The 22,873-nt window shown below is 39.7% G+C and overlaps 1 protein-coding gene across 1 annotated transcript in view; it reads right to left on the reverse strand.

The window, feature by feature from the left end:
- PRKAR2B (protein kinase cAMP-dependent type II regulatory subunit beta) overlaps positions 1–18,228 on the reverse strand; it is an 85,935-nt gene extending 67,707 nt beyond the window's left edge. Inside the window, exon 1 of the mRNA XM_026059033.1 lies at positions 18,177–18,228. Coding sequence (XP_025914818.1) covers positions 18,177–18,228 — 52 coding nt within the window. The remainder of the gene's footprint in view (positions 1–18,176) is intronic.
- Between the last annotated feature and the right edge of the window lie 4,645 nt (positions 18,229–22,873).

Genomic DNA, 22,873 nt, shown 5'->3' on the forward strand with positions numbered 1-22,873 from the left:
GAGGGAAGGGGGAAGGGGGAAGAAGGAACCCCCTCCAAATCAAACTGGTTATGTACTGACTTATAGTTACCAAAGAAAAACCCTACTGACTTGTGCAAAAAGTAGGAGGAGCAAAACATGGATTGCAAAACCTAGTCATTGCAAAATCTAATGATTTTTCCCAAGAAGAGGTAAACTGGGAGGCAAATACATTCAGAACATTTCCACTGACATTTTATCTTTTATTTGACTAACAGAGAGTGCTGTACTGCAACCAAGTGCTGTATTTCAGTTAGTGGAGAATCTTGTTTAAGTATGTGAGGTCACTCGAGTATTAATACGACTCTTTGCATTCTGTTTTGTCCCAACAAAAGTCTACTGCAAACTTTCATAGGGGAAAACGAATAAAGGCAAAAGAAACAAGCAAAAAGCAGAAAACCCCAGATGTCAATACCCTGACAAAGTTTTGATCAAATTACTGTTTGAAATTAAGTTAGCAATTCTTATATGACATATTACAGTTGTTGTCTTGTTAGGACTAAATAACGATAGAATTCCATAGTCTAAGATGTTATCTGCTAGTAACTGAAATTTATGTTTCCTCATGTTTGCAAATCCTTGTTCAGACAACTGTACAAAACTACAGAATGTTTTGAAGTATTTTGGTGATACAGACCCAAGTAAATAAACAGAAATAATTGGCACCACATAAACGATAAGAGCAGCCAAAAAATGTTATAATGTCACTAAGAATCCACTCTGTAAAAACAACAGTGAATTACATGAAGCACTCACTGAAGATAAAATTTTTCCATCACTGACAACTGTCAACCAGCTAACTATTGCTCTTTTCCTCTCTGGACATTTTTTCACTCATACAATTCTTTATGAACATTAACCAGTCATCACAACATCCCTGCAAAACAGACAATAAAAGTAACATTATTTTGTAAGTGAAGAAGGTAGAAATGGGGGTCAATGGGATTGTTCGCAGAGCACCAAGGCGAAGATGATAACGGTAAGGAAGGATCCCTGCCTGGGAGCCCTTCACCCAGTTAACTCGTTCTCACAGCACTGAGCCTTTTTGCACACTCCCAATTTAAGTGCTCAAAGTCAAGTTTACTTCAAAGACTGCCAGAAACACTAGTGCCACTGCCTGGAATAATAAATCAAATACATCACAGAGATTAGACATGCAGTCTTCCCAAAACGTCAGGGCACTGACAGCCCTGGATCTAACGAGAGGTTACGCTTAACGGTGGCTGCTGAGGACACGCTCAAGCTTCTCCGCCAGCCAGACGCGTAAGCTGTGCCTCCTGCGGGTCTGCAAACAGGGGCAAACACAACGGCAGGCCAGGCGGCCTCGGGAGCTCAGCGGGCTCCCCGCAGCCTGCTCCTGCAGGCAGAGATCAGCAGGAGACTCCTCGGGCCACACTGATGGCAGTTCTAGTAAATGCTCTTTCAGAGCAAAACACACAGAGCCAAAATGCCTGCTCTAAGTGACTGGGTTGGCAGATCAGTGAAAAAAATCTTCAGCATTAATAAAAATTAGAAGAACACTTTCAACTAGCTCCACTTTCAATTAGCCCCTGTAATATCTTCAGGGGGCAAAAAGCTAAACCCCCTTAAAAACAAAAAAACAAAAAGAAAATTAAACTCAGCCATTACATTTCTAAAGACCTCAAATTCAGCAGACCATAGCCCATACAGAACAAGAATGTTGCTAATACATCTTAAAAAGTAGCTACAGACAGAAATAGTACTTGCACCTCAGTGTGTAATCCTTGGGTGGAAGGCACAGATGCCCAGAGTGAAGTTATGAAACAAAGTCATAGCTAAATCATACATTTTTTCTATCCTATTGAAGGCAAAACAGTGCTAAAGCTCTCAAGGACATCACTGAGGTCAGTGGTTAAACATAGCCCAAATTTCAACAAGAGGTTGAGAACCTGCTTCTCAACACACCCCATGATATTATATCAGCCTAACTGAAATGACTTCAAAGGAGATATTTTTGTTTCACTTGGTTTTCTCATTCCACCACCTATGTTATATACCTCAAAATCCCAGGCCAAGTTGCAGCATTACTTGCACTACAGACTCCACCTTCTCAGTTCCAAGCTCTGCCACTTCTCAGAGGCCCAGCAACCTTCAGAAAGATGCTGAATTATGCCTATTGCAAATCTCATTCCTATATTATACAAGTTAATATGACCTTGTCTTCTTTCCTACACAGATTATTAATTAGAATGAACTAATAAGAGAACAAGAGAAAACATAAGTGAAACAAGAACAAGAAAAAAAACGTATCTAAGTGTAGACTGAATGCCTTTCTAAAATACATGCTTTAGTCAGCCTTAAGTCATTAACCTCAAAGTGAACAAAGTATGCTTAACTCTCCATTACCCAGAATGATAGACTGGGACATCATGCATAAGAATGATAACAGTAATAATAAAGACAAGACAGATATGGGAGAGCATGGTGCAGGGTATCCAGTCACTCATGGACACCTCTCTGGATCTGCTCTAATTTCTCTCCATCACAATTTTAGGATTATTCCAGGAGGAATGATCATTCCAGAGCACTGCCAGGTCTGAGGTGGACATAAGATAAGACACTAATTTTAATGTACGTTCACACTAATAGGACCGCACAGTATCTCAGGGAAGGCAGTACAAGCACCACTGCTGCCACCACCACGTGCTCTTGGCCATGTGGTTCCCCCTCAGCCAGGCCTCACAGGGGCAAGTCTGCCTCTTCCAGAATGCTGCAGGCTGAACACAGTTGGTCCTAGGCCCAGGCTAATAAAACTGGCTTACCCCAAACCAACTCCAGCCAGATGCCTCTGCACACATGTCACGGGGACACCCGAATTGCTGCTCACTGCACAGCGGAGGCTACGGGGCAGCATGGCATTTTGCTCGACCTCCATGTCACGGGGAAGCAGCTGCAGCACTTCTGGAGCTGGCTCTGAAAGCGGTTCAGCTGTGTTTGTGCAGCAGTGCCAGCACGAATGTCAGCGGCACAGATAATCCACAACCACAATGGCACAGACAGTCCACAGCCGATAATTTATTGCTATATAATTAAGAGCCAATTGTATTTACAGTCTGTACTGCTACCAGAGGTCAGGGTACATGGTCATTTCTCTCTTAGACTCTCTAAAAGCACATGGAGATATTACTAGAATACAGATCTAGGCAGATGATAAAAATCAAGCTGTTAACATAAAGTGAAATTACAGAAAACGTGATAAAATTGTAAAACATAGATCTCTATTTCACTGAGAAATTTGTTAGAGTTGGAATAACTTTGGAAGTGGGTTGCTTTACTCTGAAGAGCTATTCTTCCTTCCAGCTCTCAGACTCCGGCTGGTACCTTCAGTGACAGCTTGGAGAAATGAGTCCGTGACAAAGGAGGGAGTTGTTAGGCCTAGAGAGAATGGTGCTCGCTTTCTCTGCGAAAGGCCATGATGGCTGTGACAGGATGGGGAGAGGAGACGGGCCCAGGGAACACGCAGGCAGTATTCAGAATACAAACAAAAAGCCCTTGCAGTAAAGAGATTAGATACGCTTATTTAGAAAGCTACGCTATATTTTGATTTCTGGAAACTTAATAGTAAAATCATCACTATGAAATACATAAGATACATCTTCCTATTTCCTTCACCAAATAAATCCAACTCAAAAGATTTCTTTTTTAATCAAAACCAACATTCAAGAACACCACCTAGACTGGGCCTTGACACATGGAGAAAGGGTAAATCACAGCCGTACAGAGGTACACCCTAACTGACACTTGCCAGAGACCCCGAAAGGTTCGGCAACAGCACTGCTGTCACCTTCCGTAACAAACCAACCTTTGAATCTAACAAGAACTCTAAACTCCACCTCAAAACGCTGTTTTCCCTTGGGAGGCAAGGCCACGGCTCCTCAAAGGGCAAGGTCTGCACACCAAGGGATCCGACCCCGAACAAAGCGGGTGCGTTGCCAGAAGGAACTGGGAGCACGTTTCCTTGGGGAGCGCGTGGTCCCTGCGGCCGGAGCGCGGCCACGTTCCATAGGAGGGAGAGCGCATACATCCGCAGGCATTCACACGCACGGGCACAATCCGGGACGCAAGCCATGAAGTGTTAAACACATGCTTTCAGGGAGCCCCGCAGTCAGAGACGGGGAAGCCAAGACGAGAAAGGGATGATGCAGTAGCATCACTGTTTATAGGCTACCAGGAGAAAAAGGGAAAGAAAATCATTTTGGCTGTTGCAAGAGAAGTGGAGGTTGGTATGGGGAAGTAGCTACATTAGATGGGATGCCCTAAGATGATTGCTTTTTTTTTCTTCCGTTAAAATTACATCTACAGATTTTAAAACCATCTGTACCACAACATAATATACACATAATTATTCCCATTTCTGAAGACATCAACACATCTGTAGAAAAATAAAAATACACAGAAACCAGAATATCCTATTATCCCCATTTTTAAAATATGCAACAAACGAAAGCAAACTCAGAAAAGGCAGCATTGCCCATTTTCTTTATAGATCTAAAATGCAGTTAGTCCAAACTGAATTTTAAGATTTTAATTGGCTCTACAGATTACTTAACTTCTTGCCATTTTCAGTCTGGAAAATGAGTTCTATTTTGTTGTAGAATAGTTTCTCAAGAAAGTGGGGAAAGCCTTACAGTCACAATATTTTGAAAACTATAGTGGGTAATTGCCTTATGCTCCTTATGATACAGCTCTGGAGCTAGTATTTCCATAATTGCATACTACTACAGTGGGCCTGCCCCTTTGCAAAGCCAACGCCACGCGTTTCCCAGTGCTGCGCAGGATCCTGCACCCTCCCCAGATAGCCTTCAAAGGAAACTGAGATGGAGAATCCAGGTAAACTATTTTATTCACACAAATACATAACATACCCTAAAAGAGAGGATACCAAAAACAGCACAGAAGAAAGCCCCTCTTCTTAGGTGTTGGTTCGTAGAATGAAATACCCGATCTCCCAGTAGATACACACAGTGAATTGCTACTTCCAACAGAAAACGACAAACAGCCAACCCCTCTACCTTATATCTTCTCTAATGACTGCACAACAACAAGCCACAAATTATTTCTTCAAACTCCAAAGCCTGCGTTGCACACACAGAAAAGGAAAAAAAAAAAAAACATGACTTGCTGACTCAGGTCAAAAAAAGGATAAATATCTATTCAGTGAAAGTTTTGACAAATTAATTAGTTGATTATTAACAAGTCACCACAAAAGAACATGAATATAAATATGTGGATAAATATGAGGATAAATACCTCAGTTTTTGTTTTGCTGAAGATGAAAACCCTTTTTATCTACATATTTAAACTCATCACTATGCTATCAGGAAAACAGCAATGCTCTAACTGAAGTACCTGAAAATATTAAATAAGCCGTGACTAATATATTTTTTCAGGTTTTCATTTTTTACACTATTTCCAGGTTATATTTTGTATTGATTTTAAATATATTTATTTTTAAATGCTATTATGGAGTAGCACACTTCCTTGGTCATGTTTTGACATATCATAGAGCACTACAAGTTGGCTAGTTATTTAACCTGTCATAACACAAATCTTGAAGGAGAGGCAAAGAAATCTTTCCTGCTTTATCAGTTAAGAAATTTCAGCTATTATGAATAATTGATGCTGTACATAATTACTATAGCTGAAAATAAAAAGATGAGATGCCTGTCTGATCTTACTCTGGGTTGGACCAATGACCCAACGTAGTGAAATGGGCTCTCACAGCAGTTACTGGGAATGAAATGCTTCTCTTGGAGAGCATATTTACTTTTCCCACTCAAGCAGATCTTACAAGGTTTGGGCTTTTTTTTTTTTTTTTTTTTTTTTAAGGAGAATCCTAGCACTTCTTTTATATTCTAACATAGCACATTAATCTGAGAGTAGGTTAAGTGAATATGCTGCTATATTGAATGCTTCTTATCTGAAATATGCATTCTGTTGTATAGCATCGCATGCTAAACATAGCATGTTTTCCTTTACAAATTCATTGTCACTACTGCTTGGGACCAGTACACTTTGTCATTATTTCATTAAAAATAATCAGTCATCTAGAGAAGAAAAAAATATCATTCACATCAATATTTCTAATCCTCAATTATAGCAGTGGCTGCAACAAATTAATTTGTGTAAGAACTTGTTTGATAAGAGCTGAAAATCTGTGTTTGTGAGGAAGCTCTGGTTTGGAGTACTTGCTGCCCTCAATCTCAGGTTATTCAGTACATATGATGAAAACTAATGATGTGCATATGATAAGATTATGTCCATCAGGGACAAAATAATTAGAAAGCAAAGAACAATATGAAATTGAACATAAAAAGCACCAATGAAATAAATATATGAAGGACATCAACCTTCCCAGGACATGTTCTGGGCAATGAAGATCCAGGCCTTCCTACAGAGAGAAAAACTAAGATTTGAAGGGCTGCTTTAGCTTGATCATGATCCACAGGTCCCTTTTTGCTTTCACCCTCTGTCTTGGTATAATTTACCAAACTGCCTATTTCTACCCAACAGAGAGGTTTTTTTAAGTTCGTTTTTTTTAACATGATCCCTACACCCCACACTACTTGCAGTAACATCCCCCTTAGCTACCGAAGCAATTTATTACAATTTTCAAGGAATATTCTGCTATAGCCATAGCATAGTTTACAACTGCTACTAAAACCCATCTGATACAAAATGTCAGTAATGCTTTTATCTTCTTACCATCTGTAAATGCCTCCTTTCCACTTGAAATTTCAAAAGCTATTTTAAGAATATTATGGTTATTTGCTTTCTAACACTGCAGCGTAGGCGTTTAGATTCAATTTCATGTTCTTTTCTGCTTTCTAATTTTGCTGCCTGAAGCATATTTACTAATGTATGCATGTTCCCAATCAGAATGAGAGAAAAATTGGTCATTCTGCTAAAGCTCTACCAGCAATCCCCAAACAGTTGAATGGAACCACTCATCTGTAAAACTATCGAACTGACATTTTATATGTCATTAGGCTTCAGGATCAACATCCCATGAGACAAAGAGCAGTCTGCACCTGTCCTTGAACTAGAATTTCTGTCAAACTGCAAACTAGACAGCCCAAGGTTTTGCAAAAATGACCTGTTCTCTCAAACTCTTGAGTGTCTAAACCCTTCCCTTAATTATTACACAAGTGTGCTTTAGGTTCTCATTTTTGCAAAATTTTGGCCTATTATTTTTTAATCTCTTGACAGCAGCTGAAAGTTATCTTTATTACAAAGGAATAAAGATGCAATCTGGTTGATGGTAGTGGGTTGGAGAAGATGTCATGGCTGTCAGTATTCTCCTCTGAGGGAGTACACCTTTGTATGGAGTTTGTAATTATCTCGACTATTTTACACAATTTTGCAACTGCGAAACATAACTGCTTCTCTCCCCATACACATTCATACTACCTGTGTTTAATCCAAAGTCTCAAACTTTTTAAGACTCAGGCTTCCCTACTGTTATTCATGTTTTTGTCACTTTGCCATTAGGTTATTACAACACATCCCACATGGGCAAACACCATTAAAACTTTCTAAAGTTAAGATTATACAACATCTCTTCCTGCTTACTAAGACTACCTGGGCAGAAACCTATATTACAAAGTACCTTGATGAAAAAAAGATATATTAATGTGTATGATCTGCAGTCTGCACTGCCTGTTTATTCATTTCCAGGTGAAAGTTAAGATTTTTTTACTTGATATGTATTTTAAAGTTTGCATATTTTATGCTCTTTACATACTTAAAGGGAGCGTCTCTTGCACTCACGATATTCATTCTCAGCTAGTAAGAACTAAAAGAGACAATTTTGTCAGCTTTCAGAGCATGAGGCAAAGTACATCTTCCTGTTTGGTTTTAGAGAAAGACTAAGAGATGTAGCTCATTAGAGACCACAGTTACTGTTAAAAAATAAAAAGAATAACAATAAAAAAAATTATGAGAATAACAAATGTTAACAAGAGGACTGCAATGAGACTATTTCAGAAGAGAGATATATACATTAGCATCTAAACAGGAAAGTCTTAACCAAAAAAAGACAGCACTTGAACATTAACCTGCCCTCACTCCTACCACATAAATGCCAGCTCTTCAGAGGTTTGCAGATGACACTGATGGCAGGATGGGTGCTTCCTCACTTCTGCCTGGGCGCTGCATTAGGAGTTTCATCAGCGAGCACACTGAGCACATATTTTCTGTTTAGACATTTCACTGGTTTTGCACGTCTGCTGCCTGCAGCCTACATGGAACACACTTCCCATCACCAGGCAAACTCTCTGATGTCTGGCAGCCAACCAAAACAACTAGTGAAACACCAAAGCGAAGATCCTACCGGCCAGGAATACATCCACAGGAGTAACTTGGCGGCTAACACCTTCCCCAAGCTCAGGTCCCATGTGTCAGAGTGCAGCTTCTGAGACTGGGGTTTTTTTGTTGTTTTTTTTTTTTCCTATTTTCAGTAAATACTTGTACTCTTAGGCTGCAGTCATCCTCCAGGGCTGGACAATATCAGCAACAAAAAACCTTGAGCTACCAGAAACTATAGTGTTGAGATTAAAAAGGTTGAGCCAAAGGTCAAAAATAAGGGGGGGGGGGGGAAGGCAGGAACTGGAAATAAGAAACATAGGGCAGGAGGGGAGGAATAGTTTTACTGTTCACATTCCATATGTGTGCACTGTCAAATTACAGCAAGCAGCTGTCAGGGATTATGCTGAAGCTGTTAGCCAAAGCATCTTCCATGATTTGGCCTTTCCAGTTCTGAGAGGCAAGTGAATGAAGCACAGCTGATGCTGGTAGCTGCACTCGCTTCAGTACAGACTTCATGCACCCATGCAATATCTGCTCCCCTTTCCTCTTGCAAAGGTGCAGGACACAGCATGCAAATATGACCCTAGGGAGAAGGTGGGACTCAGATTCAATCTTAATAACAACAGCCATGAGGCTCCTCTTCAGATGGTCAAAACCACTATCCACATCCACGAGACTACCAATCATGCATTAACTAAAGAAACCCTGTGCATGGTTCAGATTGACCATAAATGGCTTTAGGAGTCAAGAAAGGGAGCAAGGAAGGGTCACCATGTGTCTATTACCCAGAATATATAGACTGAGGATTTTACAAATGGCACCCCCCAAACTGGGCAGCTAGGTGTCATTTTCCCCTGAACTGCGCAGCTAAAGAATGTCGGAAATTAGGGATGACCAATTTCCAGGTGACCAGGGCAATCCTCTTCCTTGCACCCATTGGCTCATGTCAGCTATCTGCATAACCAAATAAAGGGCAAATACAACATGGATCTCGTTTCCATGGTCACCACTGTCCTCATCCTGAAGTTCTCCCTTGAATGGCTATCTTCCCATTTTGGAATATGACCTTCCATTGTCAACAAATACAGACATTAGGTAGAACATGTAGCACCTCCCAGCATAACATATAACACAGGATCTTATCTACCTTGATACAGTTGTGCTAGCACTTGTATGACCATGGTCAAACAGACCCATGCTACTGCATGTTACTGTCACAGTGCTGAGACACAAATTACAGCAAATAATCTAACACTGATGTGGTTACAATGCCTTTTTTTAGGTTCTTATTCGAGACATGCACTCATCTCAGGACCTGCTTTTCTCTTCCCTTAAAACAACTCTGAACATCCCCATAATAAACCGGGATTATAGCCCAGAACACACAGAACGTGTGTAAGGATGTTCAAAGAGCTCAGCTGCCTAACTTGGTGTGGAGACTTTTGTGCTCAGAGTGTAAAATTTGGGCATAATGATACTAAACATTGTCACTTGAGCCCCTTTATAAACCTAGTCCTTATTCTCAAGCTGTCTTTTAAGTCTATAGCTGTGCCTTGATTATGAAGGATTATAGACCTTTGAAACCAAATAACTTGTTCTTCAAGAAAATAGAGAGGTCAAAGAGATCCCATAGCATGAACAGACCTTATGGACAGGTGAATAGGAAACCTCTTCTGTCCTGATCCAATAAACTTGTACAAGAAAGAGATGGGGAACAGCCAAAGGAAGCTGCAGATACCGATTTACTTCAACGCATTTTGTTGTGTTAGTGTGAAACAGGGATTACTGGTAGAGGATGAACAAGCAGAGGGATGTCCAAAGTACAAATTCAAAGGGCTATCTACTGTCATTTGTTTTCTTCTTCCACTGCAGTAGTATTAAAATATTCTATGAGATAATCTAAAACTATAAATCCTATTATTTCTTATGGCTACATTACTTGTGAAAGACTTTTAGACATTTCTAATAGAAACTTCTAGCCAGTAATGGATTTTTTGGTACTACTCCATTTTGCTCAAAGGTTTGGGCAGCATTTGAAAAGTTGCATCTGTTGTAAGTAAACTGCAGCATCACAGTCACGTTCACTCACATTTCATTGTGTTCCTGGCTAGCAAAGCTTGAGAACATTGTCCTGATTTCCTTTTGTAACTATCTGTGAGATTCCTATGAAGGGCCAACTTTCCATTACTCTTGGTAACAGAGCTCTCCAATCAGCCACGGGCTGATTAGTCATCAGGCGATGAAATAACTGCTGGCATAAAACAAATGGTCTTCCACCAGAGGGCTTTTAAAAAAAATAACATACCGTGCTTTCAGTCTGGATTCTCTAGCAAAATTACATTTGGTAATGACACCATTGCCTGAAAGAAGACTAAAACCAATTGCAACGAAGCTATGTGATCTATGACCCAAGTGTCCCTTTCCTCCAGACCTGTCCAAAAAGTCTGGCACATAATGTGTCATATTTTCTATTTACAGTTACCTACCCAGACAGGTAATATAAGATTCAGGTACTGAAGAAGGAAGTATACAGAGACAGATTAAAGGCAGACCAAGGGATACAACTGGAGATCTGGACTCTCGCTCTGACATCGAACATTACAGAGAAAAATGACTCTCTGCTTTGGGAACACGGAAGAAACTCTATTCTGTATACGGTGAGGTGAGGTACTACTTTTTCTGCACAGTGTCCTCCCCCAACCTCCACTGCCTTTGAAGAACCTCTACTTCTTTTAGAACAAGTAAACAGAAAAGGTCAAGAACCTGCATCAGAAAGGGAGAGACAAAAACCAAGGGATGAGTTTGCTTGACTGGTTACATGTCAGACTGGCAACGCACATTTCCCAAACAACTGCCCTATCCCCCAGGCCACGACATAGTCCGAGAGCAAGCACTGAAAGCTTATCTCTTGAAGCCAAGCCAATGTGCAAGCAAGCATGCTAGAAAGTAAATAAAAAGCCTGACTCCAATCTGGTCATCTGCATATTCAAGCATCCACAAAGACAACAGGCTATAGTTTCTGTTTCAATTTACTAGAATAAACATGTTTTACATTATACCCTCAAGAGATTAAAAAAAAGAAAAAAAGAAAAAAAGAAATTGATTCTATTTCTAAGTTACTTGTTGATTTCCAACATTTCTTCCTTGTTTGCTCAACAAATTAAGTAGGCTACTTCTGAAAGTTTCTGAAATTAAAGGATACTCAGTTTCATCAACTTAGGACAACTATTACTTTTATGTTCTCAGTGTCCACATCAGGTTACTAGAAGCGAATGTGAGGCTATTTGTTACTATTACCATTACTTTTTCTTTTCTGAATGACTTTGGACAATTAATTCCATTCTAATTTTTGTCCTACTAGTGGATTTTTTAAAACAGATTTTACAAACAAGGACATCTTTTTTAAAACAAGCACTTCCACATATCCTACATAGCGTGCAAATCATGAGCATACTTCACTGAATTATAATTTGTAAAAACTGACTTTAATTTAAAATGAAAATTTTGTGAAAGTAACTCTGTAATTTTAAAGGCACATTCTATTTGATCTTGACGTGTTGTTGATACTCTGCAGATAGCTGTCAATTCCTTTTATAGGAAGCCCTTTACATATGCAGTACTAAAAACAACTAAATTTAGTCCAGTGCTATATTTCCAAATACTGTAGCTCTTTCATTAACCACTAGATGCAACTTAATTTCACCTGGCTATTTCTAGCAGTCAAAAGAGGAATTGAAGGAAAGGGAAATACCTTCACTTAGACTCCCCCTCCATTTAAATGTTCACTGAATTAGGTATTACCATTACCAGTCTCATATTTCTTGAGCCTAGCCTAACATAATATTTATTGAAAAAAAAAAATTAGTGGTCTTCCTTACTTTGGAAACAACAGCTGACCACTAAGCGGGCTTCCCCTTTATCAGCACATCCCGCAAAATAATACTGTCATCCCCCTGCCTCAAGCAGAGAGAAAAATTTCTTGTTAACAACTTTCTTTAATATTGTTCTTTTTATACTGAATTTGTAAAGTTAATAATCCAGGACGTCATACATAAAGGTATCTAGAAAACCTCCTTTTGGAGGTCTTCTCTAGCTAGTCAAACTTGGTCCGCTATTGTTTAATTTTCATTAAAAATAATAAACTGCACCTTAAAAAATTAAATGTGTAACTAATCAACAGTTGGATTATAACATACACATTTATTAAATCCTTTCTAGGCTGGCCCTCTTTATCAGTGTAATTATAAGTATTTATCTGAAGTGTTTTACATGTCTCATGTCTGTATATAAATGACAGGCTAGGGAAGGTGAAACCATATGTCCTATTTTCTATCCTAGAACTGGAAGTATTTTGGGTCCCAAAGACATTTTTTGTAGAATCAAGAAATACAGAACTCCTTCACAGTATATAGACCAGCTTGTATCTAAAAAACACATTCATAAAGTTTATAAAAGGTTATCAACAGAGGTTATAAGCACATTACCTACCATGTTTAGAACATGTTAAACAAGATACTGATCTGTAAGATTTTATAAGGATGAAACATTTAAATAGATATCTATTTTCGAAACATGGACCACTGAGACAGTCTGTATACAAACACAGGACAAGAACTTATTCACTCTTAATAGGTTGGGTCTGAATGTGACCTTAATGTTGAGTGACCTTGACATGTTAAAGGGACCTCAACGGGCTGGAAAAATGGGCAGGGAGGAATCTCATAAAGTTCAACAGAGGAAAATGTCAGGTCCTGCACCTGAGGAGGAACAACCCCATACACCAGGACAGGCTGGGGCGACCGGCAGGAAGAGAACAACCTGGGGGTCCTGGTGGACAAGTTGACCATGAGCCAGCAATGAGCCCTCATGGCAAAGGCGGCCAACAGCCTCCTGGGCTGCATTAGGCAGAGCATTGCCAGAGGCCGGGTAGGTGATCCTTCCCCTCTGCTCAGCACTGGTGAGGTCGCATCTGCAGTGCCGGTGTCCAGTGCTGGGCTCCCCAGTACAAGAGAGATAGGGACATATTGGAGTGGGTTCTGCGTAGGGCCACTGAGTCGATTAAGAGACCAGAGCATCTCTTATGCGAGGGGAGGCTGAGAGAACTGGGACTGGTCAGCCTAGGGAAAAGAAGCTTCAGGGGGATCTTATCAGTGTGCATAAACATCCCAAGGGGGAGAGTAAAGGAGATGGAGCCAGACTCTTCTCAGTGTTGCCCAGTGACAGGACAAGAGGCAATGGGCACAAACTGAAGTACAGGGAATTCTATCTGAACATAAGAAAAAACTTTTTTTTACTGTGAGAGTGGCTGAACACTGGAACAGGTTGCCCAGAAAGGTTGTGGAGTCTTGTTCCTTGGAGATATTCAAAACCTGACTGGGCAGGGTCCTGAACAACCTGCTCTAGCTGATCCTGCTTGAGCAGGGGGGTTGGACTAGACAATCTCCAGAGTGTCAGCTCTGTCCCCAACTGTGCCATCCCCCACACTGTGAAGTGTGACCAAAAGAGCCTGTCATTTAATGTAGGATTCTATAATGGCTATGTGGCTGTAGTTCATATTAATAACCATGATTTGTCTTTTGTATAAGCAATTTGGTAAAAAACGGTATGCGTTAGGAATACCAAGCAACACAATCTCTTCAGTATGCAGACAAGAAAGTTCTGCAGTTGCTTTGTGTGAGGGAGCGCTTGTGGTGGTTTGGTCCAGTTAGAAGAACTGGCTGTTGCGACTATGGCTTCCCCAAGTCACCTCCAGCACGTTCCACTCCTCACAGCAGCAGATCCCTTTTGATGCAGCTGCCCCACCCAGCTTGGCAAACAGCTTCACCTTTTCCTGCTCCCTCCTACTCACTCAGGCTTATACAGAGCTTTCTATCCCTCAGTCTGGCCTCATACTCCCCTAAATGAGTTCACATTTTTTTAGGAACATGCTCCTCTTTTCATTAGAGCACAGTATTATGGTTATCATCAACTTTACTTGCACTTTCCTACGATAACATCTGGACAATGGCAAGCTGGCTCATATAATTCACAAAAGCTTATCTCAAATTTGGGTGCTCCTCTAATAGACAACCTTTGTACGCCAGGCATTTGGCTTTTTTCTTTTTTAATGCTTGATTCCTTTTAGGAGTTTTAAGTTGCTCAGCTGTACTACTTGAAAGTTGTTTTTGAAAAAAGCTAGTAAAAACAGACTTTAGGAAAGGTAAAGGGAATAAAATAGCAGCTTTTTTATTTGAGGAAGTCTGCTATCTTATTGCCATATAGGTTTCCTCTGTTTACAAAAGTCTAGCTGATTATTCAGGCTCTCTTACATATTTCAGTGAAAGAGAAATCCATTATTTTCTACATTTGGCCAGAAAAATTATGCACCAGACAAAAAAAACCCAAAAAACTTAAATTCTAGCATCAATTGGGCCCTGGACTCTAGATATTAGAGAGGTTTTTTTACAGTAAGTACTATATGCAAACAACGCTACAGGAGCCCCTCACAACCCTTCATGAATATACCATGACAAGTTCCCTGAGAGAAGGGCATCATGAAGCATTCCGTTTTACCAAGTTACAATGCAAACTCGGGCATACAGTGAAAGCTACTCAAAGTCACACAGCAACTCTGTGACACACATGGAGATTTAACCCAATCAGTCTCAGCTCTCAAGGCCTTGCTTTCAATTGCTGGATCATTCTTCTTAAAGGATGGTTATCAAGGAATAAGAAAAGGCCAAACCTTAGCCTTCAGTCCAGACTCCTTTGTCTTGTGGGCTTCATCCAGACCCACAGACTATTTAAATAAAATTCTGTTGCATATTTTTTAAGTATCTCTTACCACTGGCGAAACATGGAAAGAGTTGTCATTAGCTACTATATTGAATTATATAAACACACTTTAAAATGAGCATGGCACAAACTTGACAAACCATGAGACCTTTATTAGGCTGGCCTAAAAATACAAATATGCATTTTTAAAGCATATATTTTTCATAGGCCCTGTAGGAGATCCCATATTATAATCTTACAATTGAATTTTAAAAAGTATTATAGAAGGACACTATCTAATTTTACAGACATGCCAATAATTCTGATTAACAACTCTTTTTAATTTATTTCAAAATTTCAAAGCCAAATTCTCTCTTTCTGCTATTAAAACAAGAGGTTACTTAGAAATCAAACCACTTGCACAAAACTTTCAGGATTTGACCATTAGAAAACAGCATGGCATACATCTTATTTTAAAAATCAAAACTAATGTTCATCAAAAAGAATTTTTTTAAACCAAGAACTATGACTAAACTCATTTTCTTTCAATAAAAATGTAGAAGAGTGACAGTTTTATCCCCACTGGTGAGTTCCAACTCACAGGTTAACTAGAATTTGCATGACTTTCCAGTTACAGACTACAAAACTTCCACCTTTTTTCTTTCCTTCTTTCCCCTCCCTAAACGGCAATTATATGCATTCAATCACTCACTATATAAACACAGAAACCAGCATCAAACATCAACTAGACTGTGAAGTTTTCTTCAGAAAACATTGCAATTGTAAAATGCATAATGCACAAATTGTGCAAGAAAAAGGATGAATCTTGTGTTAAAGAGAAAACAAACTTTACCATCTAAAATGTAATCCAAAAAAATTCTAACACTGAAACTAAAGCTAAATTCTTCCCTTCACCTAAAAAAAAGTTTAATTCTACAGCTCTATAAACTATTTTGTCTTGGAACACAGAACACAAGTTAAACAATGTCAGTTCCTAGCCAGAAGTAAATATAAAGTAGAGTTTCCGGAATGAATGCGTAAATCTTCTTGGCTCTGCCTTTACACATTTAAAAGGGTGCATGCGTTTATATTCTGACCTTTGTATCACTTCCAAAAGAAAAGAAAACAACAAAAAAAATCACAAAGAAATACTTTTACTCAGGAATAAGCAGACTCATCTTACTTTCAGAGTGTCAGTTACAATAATGCCAGAGTAAGTGAGAGCAATTATGTTTCTATTCTTGATTTTTACAAGGAAGACTGTGCTTCCATAGAAACTGACCTGTCAATTTTAAATTAGTTTTGGCACCAACCATTTAAACACTGGAAACAAGCAAGAGTCATTTCATTTTGCAAGTGAAACAACACTTGCTAGACAAGAGCAATTAATAAGGGCTACTGCATATTCTATTGCTATTAAACAGTGTCAGTAATAACTACCTCATTTCAAGAAAGCGGCTTTCTGCTTCATTTCTTTAGCCTTCATTCAAGGAAGAGTTTACACCACTACATTACCCATCTGCTTGTTCTCCTTATTAGCTTCTGAACTTGCTGAACAATTTCAATTAAATTTAACTATAAGGAAAGTCTCAGGGATAAGATATTTCTATAAATTTATGAAAATTGGCAGCTCACACCAAATGAGTATCCACCATGAAGGAAAAGTCACAGCACAAGCTCAATATTGGTCTGCTTCATTTGGCCTGCCAGCCAGCTAATCAGTACCACACGGCTCTGAACCAGCCACTGAGGTGATGCCCCCACCTGCACATTGCAATCTGCCTGCAGTAGAGCACTTCCTGAACAGAGCAAATGCTGCAAGGGCCTGACACACTGCATCATACACCAACTGGCTCTTCCCAGACATAAAACACAGCTTCTTTTTTTTTTCCCTCCAACTGAATTGAACATCCCAGTACTCCAGTTGGCTAGTCCAACTTTTTACACTATGATTTTTTTAAAGAAACATCAGAGGTATGTGCCAGTTTGTACGTGTGATGCTGTGCAGTCAGTTCTATTAGTTCTTCACAAACAACTGCGTAACAGCCTCAGCCAATAAAACATCAAGACTTCCACAAATAATAAAAAAGAAGAAAATTCCACTGAAGAGGAATTTGAAATAAATGTTTATGGCAAGCATCAGATCGTAACGTACTCATTTCTTCCATAGCCATGAATAACAATTAATAACAACCCCACGGCCGGCGGGTTGCAGGGCCTCTAGCACCCGGTGCCCGGACAGCTCCGGCGCCTCCCCACCTCCTCCCACCCCGGCAGCCACCCAGAATCGCCTCCCGCGGGCAGCCACCCCCAAGCTACCCAGACCCATTTGGTCTATTTTATTAGGCAGAAGCTCTAATGGTTCCTTTACCTGTAGGATAAAAAAATGACATTTCTTTCTGAAGCTCATCCACGTTTTGTCAACGATTCAGATCCTATGGTGGCAGAGCTCTTCCAGAATCAGAAGAACATTTTTCCACCATAAGAAAGTATGTCCCAAAAAGCACTCAATAAGGCATGCGCTGACACCACAAACAGTTCAGTGATCTGGATCCCAGAGAACTTGCCTCTTCTGAAAGGCCTGTACCTGCATCTTATTTCAACTTAATCCTAGACTGTCTTCTATCATCCTGTGTAACAGCTATAAAAACAGCGCCATGTTAGAATTGTAAATCTCACCCTGTCTCTTTTCGACTGACAAGCGTGATAGCACACATTTCTGTAATTTATCTTCCATTACTGTCAAGCAAAATTGCAAACAAACCTTTATTTCAAAACAGGGGAAATGGATGTTATCCGCTGATTGACCTGCTCTTTAAACTGAAGCTTGAGCAATCTTCTTAATTTTGCATGTCGCAAAAAGCAAAAAAAGCTCACAGCAAAACACTTAATACACTTATAACAGCAACAAAAGGTTAAAAAAAGAATAAAAAGGTAAAAAGCAAATGCAGAAATACTGTCTGTTACTGTTTTTTACTGCCATTTTTCCCATCTATTGCACAATAAGGATCCTTTAGCAAAAAAGATAGCTGAAATCGAAGAAGTAGGTTGCAACTCACTGCTTTACAGTTACGCACCGTATAATCCCCTAGGAAAATCCTCTCTTTGATGGAAATGGATCAAAAGCATCCAATTTTGGCTGTAGCATGAAGTCAGGTCTTTTTAGCAACATTTACAGAAAAGCACGTTAAGGAACTTCCCTCTGGAGGCTGTGCCACATTCCCACAACTCCCCAAAATGCAGTCAGAGAAGAGGATAAACTGTTACATGCTTGCACAGAAACCATTTTCCTCTCAGAAGCTCAGACTGTTCTTTGACTGAGACAGAATCACAGAATGGTTGAGGTTGGAAGGGACCTCTGGAGATCATCTAGTCCAACAATCCCAGCTCAAGCAGGGTCACTTAGAGCACGCTGCCCAGCACCGTGTCCAGATGGCTTTTGAATATCTCCAGAGAAGGAGACTCCACAACCTCTCTGGGCAACCTGTGCCAGTGCTCTGTCACCCTCACAGAAAAGAAGTTTCAGACGGAACTGTCTGTGTTTCAGTTTGTGCCCGTTGCCTCTCATCCTATCGCTGGGCACCACTGAGCAGAGTCTGGCCCCACCCTCTCTATGCCCTCCCTTCAGATACTTACAAACACTGATAAAATCCCCCTTCAGTCTTCTCTTCTCCAAGCTAAACAGGCCCAGCCCTCTGTCTTTCCTCATATGAGAACTGCTCTAGTCCCTTAATCATCTTAGTAACCCTTTGCTGGAGCTACTGGAGTGAGTCCATGTCTCTCTTGTACTGGGGAGCCCAGAACTGGACGCAGTACTCCAGATGGGGCCTCACCAGGGCTGAGTAGAGGGGGAGAATCACCTCCCTCCACCTGCTGGCAACACTCTTCCTGATGCACCCCAGGATACCATTGGCCTACTTGGCCACAAGGGCACATTGCTAGCTCATAGTCAACTTGTCCACCAGCACTCCCAGGTCCTTCTCTGCAGAGCTGCTTTCCAGCAGGTCAGCCCCCAACCTGTACTGGTGCATGGGGTTGTTCCTCCCCAGGTGCAGGACCCTGCACTTGCCTTTGTTGAACTTCATGAGGTTCCTCTCTGCCCACCTCTCCAGCCTGTCCAGGTCTCTCTGAATGGCAGCACAGCCCTCTGGGGTATCGGCCACTCCTCCCAGTTTGGTATCATCAGCAAACTTGCTGAGGGTGCACTCATTCATAAATGACCTGGATGAAGGGACAAAGTTGAACAAGACTGGACCCAGGACTGACCCCTGGGGGACACCACTAGCTACAGGCCTCCAACTAGACTCTGCGCCGCTGATCACAACCCTCTGAGCTCTGCCATTCAGCCAGGTCTCAATCCACCTCACTGTCCACTCATCTAGCCCACGCTTCCTGAGCTTGTCTATGAGGATGTTATGGGAGACAGTGTCAAAAGCCTTGCTGAAGTCTAGGTAGACAACACCCACTGCTCTCCCCTCATCTATCCAGCCAGTCATTCCATCATAGAAAGCTAAAACCTACCCAAGTTGGAAAGCATCTTCATTTCTTGAAGCGGATCACCTAAACAGTCTGCTCTCTGATCAGAGTTTTTAAAACATTTTTATACCATTTTATTTTAGTTCACCAAACCTGAACTTCCTCTCCTATGTGGGGGGGGGGGGGGGGGGGAGAAGGATCAAGAATCTCCTTATACATCCTAATGTCTGCAACTGTGTTGAATGCAATGATTTGAAGGATGGAGTCAGAGAAAGCATGGAATTGTTACTTTTCCATTTTTTGTTTTGAGGCCATAATTTGAAGTAATTGCAGGCAGATCACATTCATATGCAAATATATGCCAGAAAGAGGCAAGCAAGGGCCTGCTTAAAACTGGAGCTCCATTTTGTAAGTATTCCTAAGAAAGCAAAAACAGAAGAATCAGTAACTTCTTTTTGCAAGATGGATAATGGAAATGAGTCTACTTCTGCTACTCCCACCTCAACTGCCAGCAGCAGCTACATTCCAGTAGAAGGACAAAATCCACAGATTAGCAAGAGAGACATGCAAATACCGCAGATTTTTTTTTCTCCAAGATATGAAATTTGTACCATCTAAGAATAAATAACCATCCATCTACTTCCCAAACAATTTTTTATACATGCATTAGCCATTAAATAACATTTCCTGTAGGTTGAGGCAACAGGAAGGAAGGCTATTAATTCTACATTTAAATTACTTCACAAATGCTTAAATAATGTAGTGGTGAAGGCTGAATCAGTTTGTTTCTTATGTTGATGAGTACCTATTAAAAAACAATAAAGACAGATAAACTACCAGCTAAAAGATGGCTTTTGGAGAAAAATGCCTGAACATTACTCAGAGGTATTGAACTAAATGGCTGGAGAGAGAAAACACTATGCATTAAAAAACAGAAAAAAAAGAAAAATCATACCCCTAAGCTAAAGAGAAAATGACCTCTGGATCTAGTACTAAAGAGATACATGAAGAAGCAGATCTGTAAAGGTACCTGGATTCTAACTCCACAATTTCAATAAAAATGAGACATAACTGGAAAAAAAAACTGTCCCTTTAATTTTTAATAATATCTATTATTGAGAACTTATATTTTTCATAACCTGTGCTATGACAAAAAACAGTTTTATTAAAACTGCGATTTGCCAGAAAACATCATGTTCAGAGCCTTCGGAAAATTTTAAGATATGTCTATCCATATGGGATGAGTATCACGAATGTTAATTTGGAAGAGAACAAGAAATCTCAGGACAATCTTAGCTCTCCATTAAACAAAGTTTCCGTCATTCAAGTTCTTAGTCATTGCTAATCCAGGAATAGTGCTTAAACATATTTACTGGCTTGTAGAAATTCATATGCGAAACCTTAAAAAGCAATACTTAAAAATCTCTTGATCAACATCTATTTCAAGGATCTGTGACAGCAGTAGGCTTTTTTTTTTTTTTTTTTTTTTTTAAACAAAAGGCCATTGCTGGCATAACTACAGAGTTAAGTATCAGTGAAAAAAGTGTCCCATCTGCAGAGAGTATCCAAGAGGGAAAAGGGTCAGTGGTGAAAGTGAGTAATGGGAAGGAAACTAGAGGGACAAGACCAGCACAGGGACAACGTATGCTGATCCGTGGTGTCACCAGAGAAGAGGTCACTACAACGCTCGTACACACAGCTTGAGTTCAGGTTAATCCATATACTGCAGCAGTTACAAATGAATTCACTGCAATGGATTTTATGTTTCATACCAACATAAAAAAAAAAATCAACTTTTCAGCCTGTGTACTCAGGGTAGTAAGCCTGAATGTTTATATCAGGTTCCAGCTTCCATCCATCCCAACAGTGATGATTCTGTACATCTTTTATTTATACTCTATACTGAGGCTTTCAAGGAGTGTTTTGTTTCCAGTATTGGGCAATGATTTCTTTTCTTCCTGTCTGGTATGTATTAAAATAGACATGTCATGGTAAAAAGTTATACTACAGAAAGACTATAAATGTTTATGAAAATACATTTTACATCTGTATCACAGGGATTCAGAAGGGGTTGATGCTGTTAAAAGGATCTTTATAAAATCAGGATTGTGTCTAGGACAACTCTGAGCAGGAAAGATCATGTTACTTCTTTTCTTTTCAGAATCTATTTAATACAGCAATTTTCTAGTCCCTCCATTAAGGAAGTCTTCATATTATTTACTAATTGGCCCTTTTAGCCCAGCTTTGCAAAAAGCATTTCAGTCTAATAACTGGAACAGTATGTACAAGAATGCTATTCCCATCATCAGCTTTTACCTCTATAAGATTTCAACTTCAAATTCTAGCTCTGATGATTTATTCTAAATATTAATATCATTAAGCAGAGCAATTTAAGAGGCAAACATAGAAGTGAAAAACACTATGTTGTTACAGCATGTTTTTTACCACTCTACCTTCCATCATCCAGAGCATTAATAATACAATAAGGTCATGCTGACTAAATTAAATTTTGGATTTTTGTATTGTTTCCTTCTTTATTGTTTCCTCATTTTATCCACGGTCTTTATACTATTTTTCTGAGCTGCAGTGATAATGGGATGCCTTATACGGAAAAGGATGAGAAATTGTCATAGGGCTGTTGTTCAGTTCTCTCCGTGGATACTTTGTGCCTACAACCTGCATTTTACTCCCATAGACTTCAGACGCCTTTGCCATTTGACATCCTCCTTCATTTCAGATAGCACACTTTCTTGTATGAGCTGGCATCATTTAAAATGCTGAATGATGCACTGGACATTTGATTAACATATTTTCAGTGTATCCCCACAGCCATATGTCTTCTGCTACTTGTAATACGGATTGAAATCTGGACTGATGTATTACTCTGCCTAGTGACTTCAAGTAGAAATTCTGTGTGAGTACTTCTGCTATTTTTATCATCAAATGCACAAAAGCTTGGAATACAGCTCTTAGAATTTTTAAATAAAAAACAGAATTGACAAACATGAAGCTTCTTCAAAGAAAAATGTAATAACACCAGAAAAATAGAAAAACAAAAAATAAGATTATCAGAGGAGACTTAAAGACATAAAGACTTCATCTAGTTCAACATCTTGTTTAGTACTATGACTGAAAACTCATCCATAGAACAAAAATCTATTTCATAATGCAAAATATTAAACAAAAATACAAAGTTTGTAATTACTTGTCATGATCAAAATTCACAATGAGAATTTCCAGTTCAGTTTCAGAAGCAAATAGGTTATCATTCTTATATAGCAAGTGGAAGGGTTAGCCT

Source organism: Apteryx rowi, unplaced genomic scaffold (assembly GCF_003343035.1).
Source record: "Apteryx rowi isolate R43461 unplaced genomic scaffold, aptRow1 scaffold_151, whole genome shotgun sequence".
Lineage (NCBI taxonomy): Eukaryota > Metazoa > Chordata > Aves > Apterygiformes > Apterygidae > Apteryx > Apteryx rowi.